The sequence below is a fragment of the Dromaius novaehollandiae genome, chromosome 18 (genome assembly GCF_036370855.1).
Source record: "Dromaius novaehollandiae isolate bDroNov1 chromosome 18, bDroNov1.hap1, whole genome shotgun sequence".
Taxonomy (NCBI): domain Eukaryota; kingdom Metazoa; phylum Chordata; class Aves; order Casuariiformes; family Dromaiidae; genus Dromaius; species Dromaius novaehollandiae.
The window spans coordinates 8806271-8818516 of NC_088115.1; the positions used below are offsets into that span (position 1 = coordinate 8806271).

The window sequence follows — 12246 nt, forward strand, 5'->3', positions numbered from 1 at the left end:
CACAGACTGGAATTGCTTTCCCTGTCACCCTTTGTCTCCTGTCCATGAAGCTGTTGGGGTGAGAACAACTAGTCACGCTGGTGATTATAACATATGTGCAGGCCGTACATGAAATAAGTTTTTCTTATCTTGCTCTGTCCAAGGATGCTGTCTGTCTCCTATGACTTCAGCCCAATCCATTTTCCTAATGGCTCAATTGATGGTTTTGATGATGAGTCAGTTTTAGAGCCCACCCCAGGTTATGGCTGTATGCACTGCAGTATATGGCGTGCTGTCCTGGGGTGCACTGAGGACTTGTCCTGATTAGTCACTGCTTGACTTCTCAGGAATGGCTTCTCCCTCAGATCACGTTGGTCATCACTAATCTTTCCTCATCCACTGGCAGATATTACCTTTCCCAAAGTAATAGTGACCAAAGCTCATCTGGTGGCTTTTCAGCACAGGTGCGTGTATGAGAAACAAACCCGGTTGGCTTTCTGCAGGGATCAGACTGCTGCACTGCAGGAGTCACTGCCACAGTGCTTGGACTCCTTTACTGACAGCCTTTTTAAAGCAAGGCTTCCTGACCTGGTAGCTCTATCCCCAAGGCTCATGGGCGTGCCTCAGAGAGGGTTCTATCTGATCAGGATGAAGGAAGCATTTCTTTCCAATTCCTGTGCTGCAGTGAACTCCATTGGTCTACCACTATTTATCAGGTACCTTTCCCATTAGTCGACCACTCTTGCAAATCTTCAGGTGCTGCCACAGCGTGTGGATGCTCTGCCTCCTCCACAACAAAATGAGGATCCTGAGATGCATCTGTTCACAGTGCAACAGGTGCTAGTCCTTTAGCCTCTGCTGAATGTCCTGCTAGAACTCAGCTTCCTCATCTGTGGCTCCACAAAATTAAGAAACTCCCTTTTAACCTCCTGCTGGCTCTGCTCAAAGTGACAGTCAGGAGGAAAGGCTCTTCAGCAGAGCTGGGTGGCTGTGACACTCTGGTTCAGTCTGGTCATTTGATATACCTTAGCAGCAACATCTGCTGAAGCTCTTCAGGGCAGAAGGTGTCGATATGGCTTCTCTTCTCGGCATCCCTCATCATGTGTGTCTCTTCCAGTCTCCTGCTCCTGTTCTTTCCCTTCCCCTCAAGGTTATTTGTTTGCCTGGTCCTATAGTCCTCCTATTTTAAAGGCCAGTCCCTAATTTGGTGGGGTCTGTCTGTTGGCTCCAGAATACAAGTTGGCTTCCACTTCTCTTTAGTTTGTACAGCTCAAAAATAGGCCATTCATCCGTCTCCCGGTACACTGCTGTGACAGGGCAGGCAAGGAAATGGAAACTTGGCTCCTTTCAGGGTTCTGCACGTGAAACCTCCTTAATGCTCTTGTATCCTAAATCTGTCTTCCTCTTCCTTTCTCCCTAGTTCAAACCCAAGCGTGTGGGAGCTGGGTTTCCAAAGAAATCCAGCTTGTTCCAGACAGCTTCAGAACTGCTGAAGATTGAGGAGGAGAGCAATGCCAAGCCTGTCAAAAAAGAAGACTGTTCAAATGGGCAGGACAACAGCAACTGCAATCTGGAACTGGACACCAGAATCCCTGTTCTCCAGAAGAAGGAAGTAGCAACCAAAGCAGTGTGTGAGAGTACTGGGGGAGAAGTACTCCTTCCTGAAAAGCAGGGACAGCAACCCAGTCCAGATACAAAAGCTTCCCTTTGGGATAGCCCTCCTAAGAAGGCCAAACCTAGCAAGAAGCAGCAAATGCTGGCAGAAGCAGCCATAAAAGAATCACAGGACATTTCCAAGTTCTTCTCCCTCACTAAAGCTGGATCTAAAGCCACAAGTTGCAGCTCAGCAGAGGAGGACTGCTGTTCTGCAAGGACACTACCTCAGGTTTCTTCTCAAAGCATGTGTCAAGAGAAATTGATAGCTCAGGAAATCAAAGATGTCTCTGGAGAGTATGTGACTGGACAGTCCCTGGCAGAAGATAAAGAGTTGGAGGAGATGGAAGGAACATTGACTGAGAGAGAGGAGAATTTTAAGACCCAGCAGGCTGCTGAATCTGAACTACTTCAGACAGAAGTTGATGAAAAATCCAGGTAAAATCTCTACCTCTGTGCTCTCTACTTTGCTATACTAACTGCCTTCAGAGCTCCACCAGCCTTGTCCTGGAAATTGGAAATGCATGTTAGAGGCTGGGGAGGGAGGCTCCTGCTTTACCATGGAGAGCCTCAAGGCCACTGACAGTGAATGCAGTAACGTCTTTACTGTGGAATAATTAAAATTGTCCTTCTCTCCACTCTTCCCATACCAGTGCTGCTGAAACTGTCACAGAAGCCGAGCTAACCGCTGTTGGGGAAGGTCAGAATGGGAAGAGACCAGGATCAGATGAGGTAAGACTTTAATGGATGCTGTTTTCCTCTGCTCCTTCTGTTCAGCTTGTGCCAAGTTTCTCTCTGGGAGTGATGTTCCCAGTCTGAACTTCACCTGATAGTTATTTGTCTGGGGGAGAGCCCAGCTGCAATCACAGCAAAGAGGAGAGCCATGGTTGAGTTGCCCCCCTGGTATGCCCCTTCTGCCCGCTGGGCCCATGCCAGCAACTCAAACTGCAGGTCTGGAAAGCCTCCCCTCTGCTCTGCTTTGTTTCTCCTTCTCTGGAATGCATGTGGTTGTACCCTTTGCTGATGACTTGCCTGGAACGAGTATCTCCATCCTGTCTGGATCGGTAACTAACTATAATTAGCAAGTTGTTTTCTCAAGTCAAGGGAGCAGCTGTAGGCCAATAACCCACAGGACCACTCAGCAGCAGACCATGGACACAGCCTTCCTTGCCTTTCAGTCCTTGGTTCTGCATTTGGTGTCTGTGACTGCCTGGTAGCTGTCTCTCCTGGAGAGTGCAGTTTTTTACTTCCTCTTCCAAGTTGAATGGGAGTGAGCTCTCCTGTGGTGGTTGATTCTTCCTGAGAGGTGTATTCTCAGCAGACAGCCTGGGAGATGTTTTCCTATCACTTTCCTGTATAAGAAATGATCTAGCAATTACCTGCCCTAATAAAGGCATAGGCTAATTCTAAATAGGGTAGTCTTAAAGGACTTTTTCAAAGCCCCTTTCCTTTGTGTGGGAACTGGGATGATATTATGGCTGCACAGCTTCATGTCCCCAGGAAGCAGGCAAAATGGATTATAGAGAGTCCTGCATGGTATTCGCTATAGGAAAAGCCTGCTGCAACAATTCATGTTCTCAGAAGGCAATAGCTGCTTGGAAGGCTAATGCTGCTACAGGAATCAATAGTTTTGGTTTTCTTCTGTCCTGTCTCCAGGATATAGAAAGCCCTGCAACAAAAAGGCTACGGACAGCAGCAAAATCTTCTATTCTGTCCCAGCCAGAAAGCAAAAGTGTTGGTCCAGCAAAGAAGAAAGTGACTTTTGATCCAAACATATCACAGTGTGATAAAGAAGGAACCAGCAAGACCATCCAGCCAGTGACCAAAGGCATGTCCCTCAAAGAGACAGCAGACATCGTTGTCAAGTATTTGACCCCATTCTACAAGGGTGGCAAATTTGCTTCCAAGGTAGGGCATGGTTCAAGGCCCTCTCTAGCAGAAGGATACTGAATCTACTTAGTAATATGGGGGCTCCAAGAAGGAAAAATGTGATAGGAACATTTCTGCCAAGTCAAATGTTGGTACGTGCTGCTGTAGTGACTCTAGGTCCAGTAACTTGCCTCTCCCAGGAAAGGGTTTGTGTGTGCTAAAGTGGCATCATATTGGTCCTATATTTGTTCAGAAGTGTTTATGTTTTCACACTAAACTCTGGCAGGTTTTTAGAACTCCCACCTCACGAAATGGCAGCAAATCAGGTTCAGCTTTAGTCTGGTTTATCTGATGTATTCTGCAAGGCAGCATGTGTGTGCACACGCTCACCCAGCACTGAAGGGTCAGGTCACTTTGCAGGCTTACAGCATTCCTGTAGTAAGAATCTGTGAATGGTTTGTGCTACAGCCAGCCCATGCTAAAAGCAGAACGAGTGCGGAAATGGTTCAGTGACGCAACTGATCTCGACTTCCTGCTCTTTCTCCTCCCCATCCCTGCAGGATCTGTTTAAGGGCTTTGCTCGGCACCTGTCTCACCTACTGACTGAAGAACAGAACCCTGCCCGCAAGACTGGTGAGTTAGTAGCTGGGGATAGCACCAACAACCTTGGGTTTTCTTGCTGCTAAGTGGATTGATCTATTAGAGGGGGCAGATGTCTTAAGTATCTTCTCAAAGGTGGTGCTTCTTCTCTTGCAGTGAAGGAAGAAGCACAGAGACTCATCAAGGAATTTTTCAAAACACGGGTCAGGTGTGAGAGTGAAACAGACTGGCAGGAGCTGCAGAGCTCAGAGAGATAATCTTTGCATCCTGTTGGCTCTTTTCCTTCTTCGAGCAGGTGGGATCAGGGGATCTTGCTGAACTTGGCCAAGGAGAGTTTCGTGAAAATGCAGAAGGGAGCTTTTTCCTCCAGCTGCATTTTTTTTGTTCTGTCTGCAGTGTCACCTTAGTGACACTCACTTCCAGGAAACCAGTTTCTGTGAACTTATGGAGAGTTTCTCCAATAACCAGGGTACTGAAGCCCTCCAGCACATCTTGCCAGGAGGTGTAAAGTCTGCATCTGCTGTGTAGGTTAGGGGCTGCTGCCTCGGGTGTTCTGCAGTGCCTCCAACCTCTGGCCCCCGCAGCAGTCTGGGAAGGGCTCAGATTTTCCAGTTGGGACTCTGCTTTGGGATAGCATCCTTTTGCTCCCTAGATGGCTCCTTCCCTCGCCCCCTCTCCCCCATCTCTTACGTTCTTATTTAAGTGTTACCAGTAGAAGCCTTACGCTACAAATACGTTCACATGCTTTGCTCAGGGCTGCCAATGATGGAGTTGGTGGTTGAGTTCCTGGATGGAACATTTTCCCATGGAGGGCAGTATTTTGTTTTTACCGTGTGGGCACTGCCTACTTTCCGAAGGTAGAGAAACTCAGATTCTTTTTGTTTTAATCCTAACTTTTTTTTAACTGTCTAGTTCTGCCTGCCCTTTAAGTGGTGATGCTCTTTCAGTGTTAACCTCTCGAAAGGTGGCACCAAGGTTGCTGACACGTTTCCAGCATTTGCTTGTAACCCCTAAAGCCATATCTGCTTCCTGTGCCTCACCCACAGCATCCAGTACAGAGGGCAACGCTGCTGTTGCAACTGGTTAGCATACTGCTGTAGCCCTCAAATTGATGCTGTGGTGCCTCTGCTGCTATATTTATATAAGGACCTGAACCTTTAGGGCATCAGCGTGCTTCAAATAACCTGATCCCCAGGCACAAGTCCTTTCTGTTGGGTTTTTGTTGGGTTCTGCCTTTGTTCTGTGCCTACAAGAGGGTGGTGGCCTCAGGTACTAGTGCTGCTAGAGGAATCCACAGCCTGAGAAGCCATGAAAGAAACAGGCTTTTGAATCACTTGTACTCAACAGATTTTTTTTTTTTTTTAATATACTGAAGGGTATGTGCGGAACTGACAATAAAATGTTACAGCTGTTGTGGACTCCTGGAAGCTTTCTTTCCTATCATATAAACTTGTCTCAAGTTACATTAAGACAATGCTCCATCACTGTGAACACAAACATGAAAGCTCGTTCTTTGTGTTTGAATAGGCAGCTAATGAATGCAAGACCGGGATATGATGAGTGGGAAGTCTTTGGCAGTAGACATCTCCAGCTCTGATAGCTGCAGGACTTTTCCAGCTAGAATCAGAAGAGGAGCTTAGAAATGTTTAACTCAAAGTCAAAGTCAGTTTCATCTTCAACTTGGTCTGGTAGGACCAAAAGAGCTCTACAAGAAGCCTTTTACACACAAAAGTGTTTTTCAGCTGCTGCTTGATGGTTTCCACTTCACCTTCCTTTTAAAGATCCTGTATTACTGGCCACTTAAGTGGGATTACTGTCTCTCTAGCATTTAGTGCTTATAGAGTTCAGCTGCTGTCTGGCTGGGTGAACTTCTCAGAAGTGCTTTGTGTGGCTGGTAAATCAGGGAGCTCCTGTAAGGGATGGTTATGATGGTGGTGAATCACTATGTTTGGCATTTCTAACCAGGAGAGCTGTGGAGAGTTCTGCCTCAGTGGAGGGTAGCAAAAGCTCATAAAAAGAGAAGGGGAAGAAGAATGAGTTAAGCCTCAGAAATCTTTTCCTCTGTTTCATGTTGCTGTGGTGCCTCACTAGCCTGGCAGCAACACAGCTGAAGGGGGAAGGTGGAGCATGCTTCAGCTGGGACCTACCAGGCCCCAGCAAGTAGCACTTGCAGGGAAGTTCCTGACAGAAAAGACTCAGCTGTTACTGCTGGCATCAGCTCACTAGCAGGGAGCCAGCGTTGGGTCATGGCTTGCATTGAGTGCCCTCAGATCTAGTCCACTCCCAGCCAACAGTAACATCCTTTTCCAAAAGCTTTTCCAGTTACCTACAGGTCAACCGTCTCATGTTATATGTAAAACAGGATCTGTCATCTCATAGCTGCAAAATAGCTATTATGTGATTATTTTATTGCAGTCCCCCAAAAATGCAGGTATGTTTTATTTCAGTAAGATAGCTGTAGTGATAAAAATAAATTAAGCATTTTTATACAACCAAGGACTCTATCCTGTGCTGTACTACAAGTTTCATTTGAATACTTTTCTCCACGGGCATAGAGCCATCATTTAAGTACGACAGCTGCATGGACATGACTGAGTTCTTTATAGTAGAAGGAAAAAGATGCACATAATTATGTCAGTAAGAGATTAATTAACAATAAGCATTCTTACCATTGCAGCTCAATCTGTGACCCAGCACATGTGGTAATTGCATATTAACACTGATCTGCTTTGTAATTAAGATGCTTTCTACAAGCTCCTGCTTCACAAACCCTGCTGCAGGGCATCTCTTGCACATCAAGATAGAGAAAAAAACTGGTCTTAGAAAAACACAAGCAGCCAGTGCAGTCATATCATAGCCCTGGCTTTGCTTTCTGATACAAAAATCTCCAGCAAGCATCAGTCTTTGTGCCTGTTCATTAATTAAAAAAAAAAAAAAAAAAAGAAAAGAAAAAACAATCCCACACTGCATAGCCTGAAGGCAGTTGCCTCTGTGCTTCCATCTGTTCAGCTGCTCTGTGATGAAGCAGGCTATGAAAAGGCAATGGTGTGAAAAATGTGTTGTGTGGGTCTTTCAGCCAGCGCACACACCACTTCAGGGAAGAGTACAACTCACAGGGCCTGAACTGCAAGTCACAGCGGGTGAGATTATGGGCCAGTCCATCAACAAACAGACTGTCACTGTGGTGGCAGTCTTGGAAAGCAGCAGAGATCAAGGATGTCTTTTGGGAGAGCCTCCTCCAGAGGACAGGGCAAGGAGCACTAACAAGCCCAAAGAAAGGAAACCAGTGCTGTTCTGCCTGGTCAGTTCTTCTCTTCTCAAGCTCTACTGCTGAAATTCAGTTTGACTCAAGATGACAACAATTGTGTGATACGCTTCTTTAGCCTGTCAAAAGACAAATCAGTACCAGTCATTCTCTACTTACTGCTGTCCCAGAAATCCCTGCTTATCATAATTAAATATTCCCATAATTAAGTATCTTCCCATAAATAACTTCCCATAATTAAGTATCAGCTGTGCACTGGAACTCAAGCTGCATCCTGGGAACTGGGAAACACACTGCCCCAAGCACCTCTGGAAGAGGAGAGAGCAGTAGTGCTGTCGCTTGGTAGTGGCTCAGTGGGGCAGTGCAAGGCAGTTTCTGAATTGCCAGGACAAAGCTGTGGGTCAAGGCTGATCATCTCACCTGTGACAGTTCAATCCACAGAGTCTTGGGGCTGGCAGCTGAGCCATAGTTCAGTTCCACGCCAGGAAGCCCACCATCAGAGGTGGGCCGCAGAGTTCGCATCTTCTGCAGCTCTTTCAGTGGGATGACGCAGCAGATCTGTGCAAGGAGAAAAAGACACGGAGCACTCTGGCACAGTCTTTAAGAACAAAATCAACTGCTTCTAGTCAAGGAGGATTTGTCTCAAGAGTCTCTTTAAAGTCTCTTTAAAGAAGGGCCAGAGTAATTGCTAGGGTCATGCTGCCAATGTGTTCATACAACTGCTGCAGGAATGAGACAAATAGGAATGTGACCTAGACTTGGTTTTACTACAGACCATGCTTGTTTCCAAGACAATTGTGCTTACAAAAGGGCATGTGCCAGTATGCATGCCTGTTCTACCACTCTGTCTGTCACTTGCTTTGGGCTAGAGCTGTTATTACAGCGAATGGCTGTCATGCAGGTAAATACAGTCTCTTCCTGCACAGGTTCTTCTAAAAGTCAAAGCTAATGTCTGGCAGGCATCACGGTTCTGGGCTTGAGGGAAGAATTGTCTGGCGTACCTGGGCAACGCTATCCACCACAATGATCTGTTCTTTATTCACACCAAAGAAACAGGGCACGGGGATGGTCTCATCACTGATTCTCTCTGCGAGGTAGATGTTGTAGCCAAAGAGAGGCAAATTGATCACGTGCTCTGTAAGAAAGCAAAAGGTGGCTTTCAAGCAGCAGCTTTCAGCCAAGAATCTACTGCGCCAACCTAAGACAGTCAAAAGCTGCAAGTGTTCCCAAGCTTTTCTACATTAAAAAGTAAGACTGACAACTTCTCCCTCCTTCCCTAGGTCCCTGATATTCAGTTGTCAGCAATGTGAATGGATGTGCTATTCTTTAAAGGGCAGAAAACAGGCATGCAGCCAGAATATCAATTTAAACATAATCATACAGGGATCTGAAAATTTATTGCAGGCTTCTACCAAGAGGTGGAACCTATACCATGATCACCACACTTGCGAGCAAGTGCCATTCTGCAGAGGGAGGCTGTCAGGGAGTCGTGTACTGGGCCACTCCAAGCTCCAAAGGTCCTTGCCAAGCTCATGAATTGCCCCAAAAGTAGGTTCAGACACAGCTGCCATCACGCTAGCAGATCTGGACGTCTCCTCACCTATAAACTGGATTTTTGCGTCCATCGGCTGGGGTGGCTGCCTGGTTCTCAACAGCAGGTCAACGTGGTTCTGCAGAGCCTGAGGGCTGAAGCAGGACTGCAGGGGCTTTGGCATGTATTCCTTCAGCTCCTCCCTGTGCCAACAAGCAGAGACTGACTCACCCCCTGCCCAGCTAAAACAGAAAGTTCAGCCAGGGAAGTTAGAAGCAAGGAGGGGCTGTGACAATAATTTTCACTGGCAAGGCCTAGAGTGAGGGTGGAGGGAGAGGGAAGAGCACAACAGATTGTGTCCAAATTGAATAACGTGGAAGGAAACATTACAGACAGTGAGACCATCAGATTTCCATAGGAAAGAAAGTTGTGTACCATTGATTACTACATTGAGAGAAATCCCTCTCTTCCAGAGACAACAGGAGCTCTTCAAGCAAGAACTGTAGCATGGAAGGAGAACTACAGGGTATTTGTTTCATAGGCAGTCTCAGCTGAAAAACACTGCACTCCATCTCTGTCTTGCTCCTGCATCTCCAAAGCACTACACTGAGCAGCATTCCCCATGCTCAGCAGGGCTATTCCCATACCTCCTAACGCTGATGCTTTAAGGGGATTTGATGGACATCCTACCACTAACACCACTCTGAGTCAGAGTACACAAGGATACAGGAAGAAATGAATATCAAAATAAAGCTCGGGGCTTTAGGAGGGCTGCAGGACAGAAGCTGGGGCCTGAGAACCTTTCCCAGTACCCGAGGACACCTTCATTCCCATTAGGCACCTCACCACAGATTTCAGGTGCCCAGGGTTGAAAACATTGGCCCTCATGAGAAAGAGCAAAGGCACATTCAGCCCAATTAGACAGCTACATCTATAAGCTCAAGCACTTTCTTCTTGGTAACCTGAACACATAGGACTGGCAGCCATGAGAAATGTCTGTGGCACCCTGATGGCCCTGAGCTCAGGAGGAGTCACAAAAGGAAATGTGGATAAGGGATGGTAAGCATTCAGAGTGTGAACGGGAAGTAAACTTTCTTGATTATAGGCAGGAGTCAGACGCTAAGCGCTTGCAGTTAGTGTATAATGTCCACCAGAATGGTCCATTCTCTAATTATCCACAGAATAGTTTCAGGCACCTTCCCCTGACTCTGCAATGCCAGCAGCCATTAGAGATAACAGACCACCCTGAGACAAGCTTACCTGGAGGGAACTGTGCTCTGCTGCTCTGTTGTTTTGGCACAGTGCTGGAGCATTGCCAAAATGCTCACCTGCGTCTCCACTTCTTTGCTATAGCCCAGCAGCATCCTCCCATTCAGGTAATCCCACAGCACCTGAGAGAAAGCACAGCACAGTGCCGTTGTTAAACCTGCCAGAAGGTAAATGCAGGTCTGGGCAGCCCCAGGCTGCAGAGATCCGGATCCTGCCTTGCAGAGAGCTCAAGCTGAAAACACTAAAGCAGAAGCTTGCTGGGCTCGGGAAGAGCATGCAGAACTGCACAAACCATGTCTGGAACAGTGACGGCTGCCTCCTCCACCATCACTCTCCAGTATAGCTCATTGGCCATAGGGGTAGTGCCTTCCTTGGATCCATAGCATCAAATAGTAGCCATTTCCAGAAACAGCAAACCAAGTCAATCGGCTGAAGTTCTCATGCTTTTTCAGCCCCCTGGTTTTCCTGTTTTCCAGGAAAATCCCTGTTGGCCTGTAAACCAACTCTGCTGCAGGGCTCTCAGAAGCCACTGCTAGGGAGGTTCCTGGTGCACATGCTGCCTTTATTGCTTACCTGTCCATAATGGATATCAGTATAAATCTTGTTCTCGAAGTGCAGAGGCGTTTTCCAGGTGATCCTCCGCAAACTCATGGTGACCAAGTTGTCCTCCAGCAGGTAATCATGAAGATATTCCTCTGGTCTCATTGGCCTCACTATTTTCTCTACACGTTAATGCAGAGAGATGGTCGTCACTCTTAAAGCTGAGGCAGTGAGTCAAACTCTATGGCCTGGAAGGGGAGCCTTTCTGCACACCCCTATTCCACCCTGCCCCTACAACACCCAGCATCAGCCATTTCCAAGGGACATGGACACACACAGACCCACACGCACACACACGAAGAGCTTTCAGGAGCAAACACCACAGCCCCTGAGAAGGTACCATCCCTAACCTTAGTACAGGGGGCACAGCTGGAGAAGAACCTCCCCAAGGCCCACAAGGGTGAGGAAACCATCGAAAACAGTAGCCATGGTACTGCCTGTTGGGCAAACTAAGAAAGAAGCTAGTCGCTCTCTACTTGCCAAGGTTATCTGTGGCACTCCTGATGGCAAACAGAGCAAATTCCCGGATCTCCTCCTGCTCGCCTGCTCCCATCTGCTCACAGATCTCCTGCAAGAGCTCCCTGGCCACCTGAAGCAAGGAAAGGAGCGGATACGCACTTTGGCCAGGAAGCCCAAAGCAGCCCCAGAACAGTGAGACATGCTGGGCCTGTTGGAGGGGAGCAGCATGGCTCCAGCCCTTGCGCAGATATATGGGCTGGGTGTGGTGGTCCCGGCATGCTGCAGGCCCTGCAGAGATGTGCTGTCACGGCACCATGGGAAGCACAGACTAGGCCTGAGGGTTTGTCAGATAAAGGAGTTCCCTGGTGTGGCTCAGAGTCTGGATCAATGGAAAAACGCAAAGCAGAAAACTCACGGTGAATGTCTTGATTCTGGTGAGGAATTCCACACCTCCAGGCATGAAGATCACAAGCCGGCGGGCCCCACGTCCCTTCTGCAAAGGGCAGTCTTTTAGGCAGCAAGACACACAAGATCCCACCAGCCACACAGGTCTCCTCTTCATCTTCCCTCCTCATCTCTGCCTTCTACTACCTGACCCACGGCACTTGCCTCTTCCCTGCCCACATCCACATCTACCCCATGGCATTGCACCCCCCAGCCCCTTACAGGTACATGCCTCATGTCCTCTCCTGGACTGCTAACTGCCCCTGCAACCTCTTCCACATGTAGCAACACTGCACATCACACCTGCAGGCAAGCATCTGCCCTCCCTCTCTTTCCAATGTCCCCACTCCTCTGCCCCAAAATACCAGCAGTGCCTCCATCTCCACAGGGAAAGGAAGGTGTCGACGGCCCCCATACATGACATTTTTCCGCAGGTTGCTCTGACAGATCTTGGCTATATCTGCAAGGAAAGGAAGAAGCTCCATGTGCTGAGCCAGACAGAAGGCTGAGCATTGACTCGGGCAGTGTTGGGTCATCCTGGCTGTGTTGAATTCAAGCCAGTCCACTACTAGGAGAG

The 12246-nt window shown here is 47.8% G+C and overlaps 2 protein-coding genes across 2 annotated transcripts in view; one reads left to right on the forward strand and one right to left on the reverse strand.

Moving 5' to 3' along the window:
* Nucleotides 1–5519, forward strand: part of RECQL5 (RecQ like helicase 5) — a 41043-nt gene extending 35524 nt beyond the window's left edge. The window contains exons 16-20 of the mRNA XM_026098887.2: nt 1400–2070; nt 2286–2364; nt 3289–3540; nt 4062–4134; nt 4258–5519. Of these exons, the coding sequence (XP_025954672.2) occupies nt 1400–2070; nt 2286–2364; nt 3289–3540; nt 4062–4134; nt 4258–4358 (1176 nt within the window). The 3' untranslated portion in view covers nt 4359–5519. The remainder of the gene's footprint in view (nt 1–1399; nt 2071–2285; nt 2365–3288; nt 3541–4061; nt 4135–4257) is intronic.
* A 973-nt stretch (nt 5520–6492) lies between these two features.
* The window catches only part of MYO15B (myosin XVB), a 48715-nt gene continuing 42961 nt past the window's right edge, over nt 6493–12246 (reverse strand). The window contains exons 57-65 of the mRNA XM_026098885.2: nt 12035–12129; nt 11641–11718; nt 11247–11355; nt 10740–10888; nt 10158–10288; nt 8967–9100; nt 8368–8501; nt 7787–7924; nt 6493–7485 (exon numbers count right to left, since the gene is read on the reverse strand). Coding sequence (XP_025954670.2) covers nt 7426–7485; nt 7787–7924; nt 8368–8501; nt 8967–9100; nt 10158–10288; nt 10740–10888; nt 11247–11355; nt 11641–11718; nt 12035–12129 — 1028 coding nt within the window. The 3' untranslated portion in view covers nt 6493–7425. The remainder of the gene's footprint in view (nt 7486–7786; nt 7925–8367; nt 8502–8966; nt 9101–10157; nt 10289–10739; nt 10889–11246; nt 11356–11640; nt 11719–12034; nt 12130–12246) is intronic.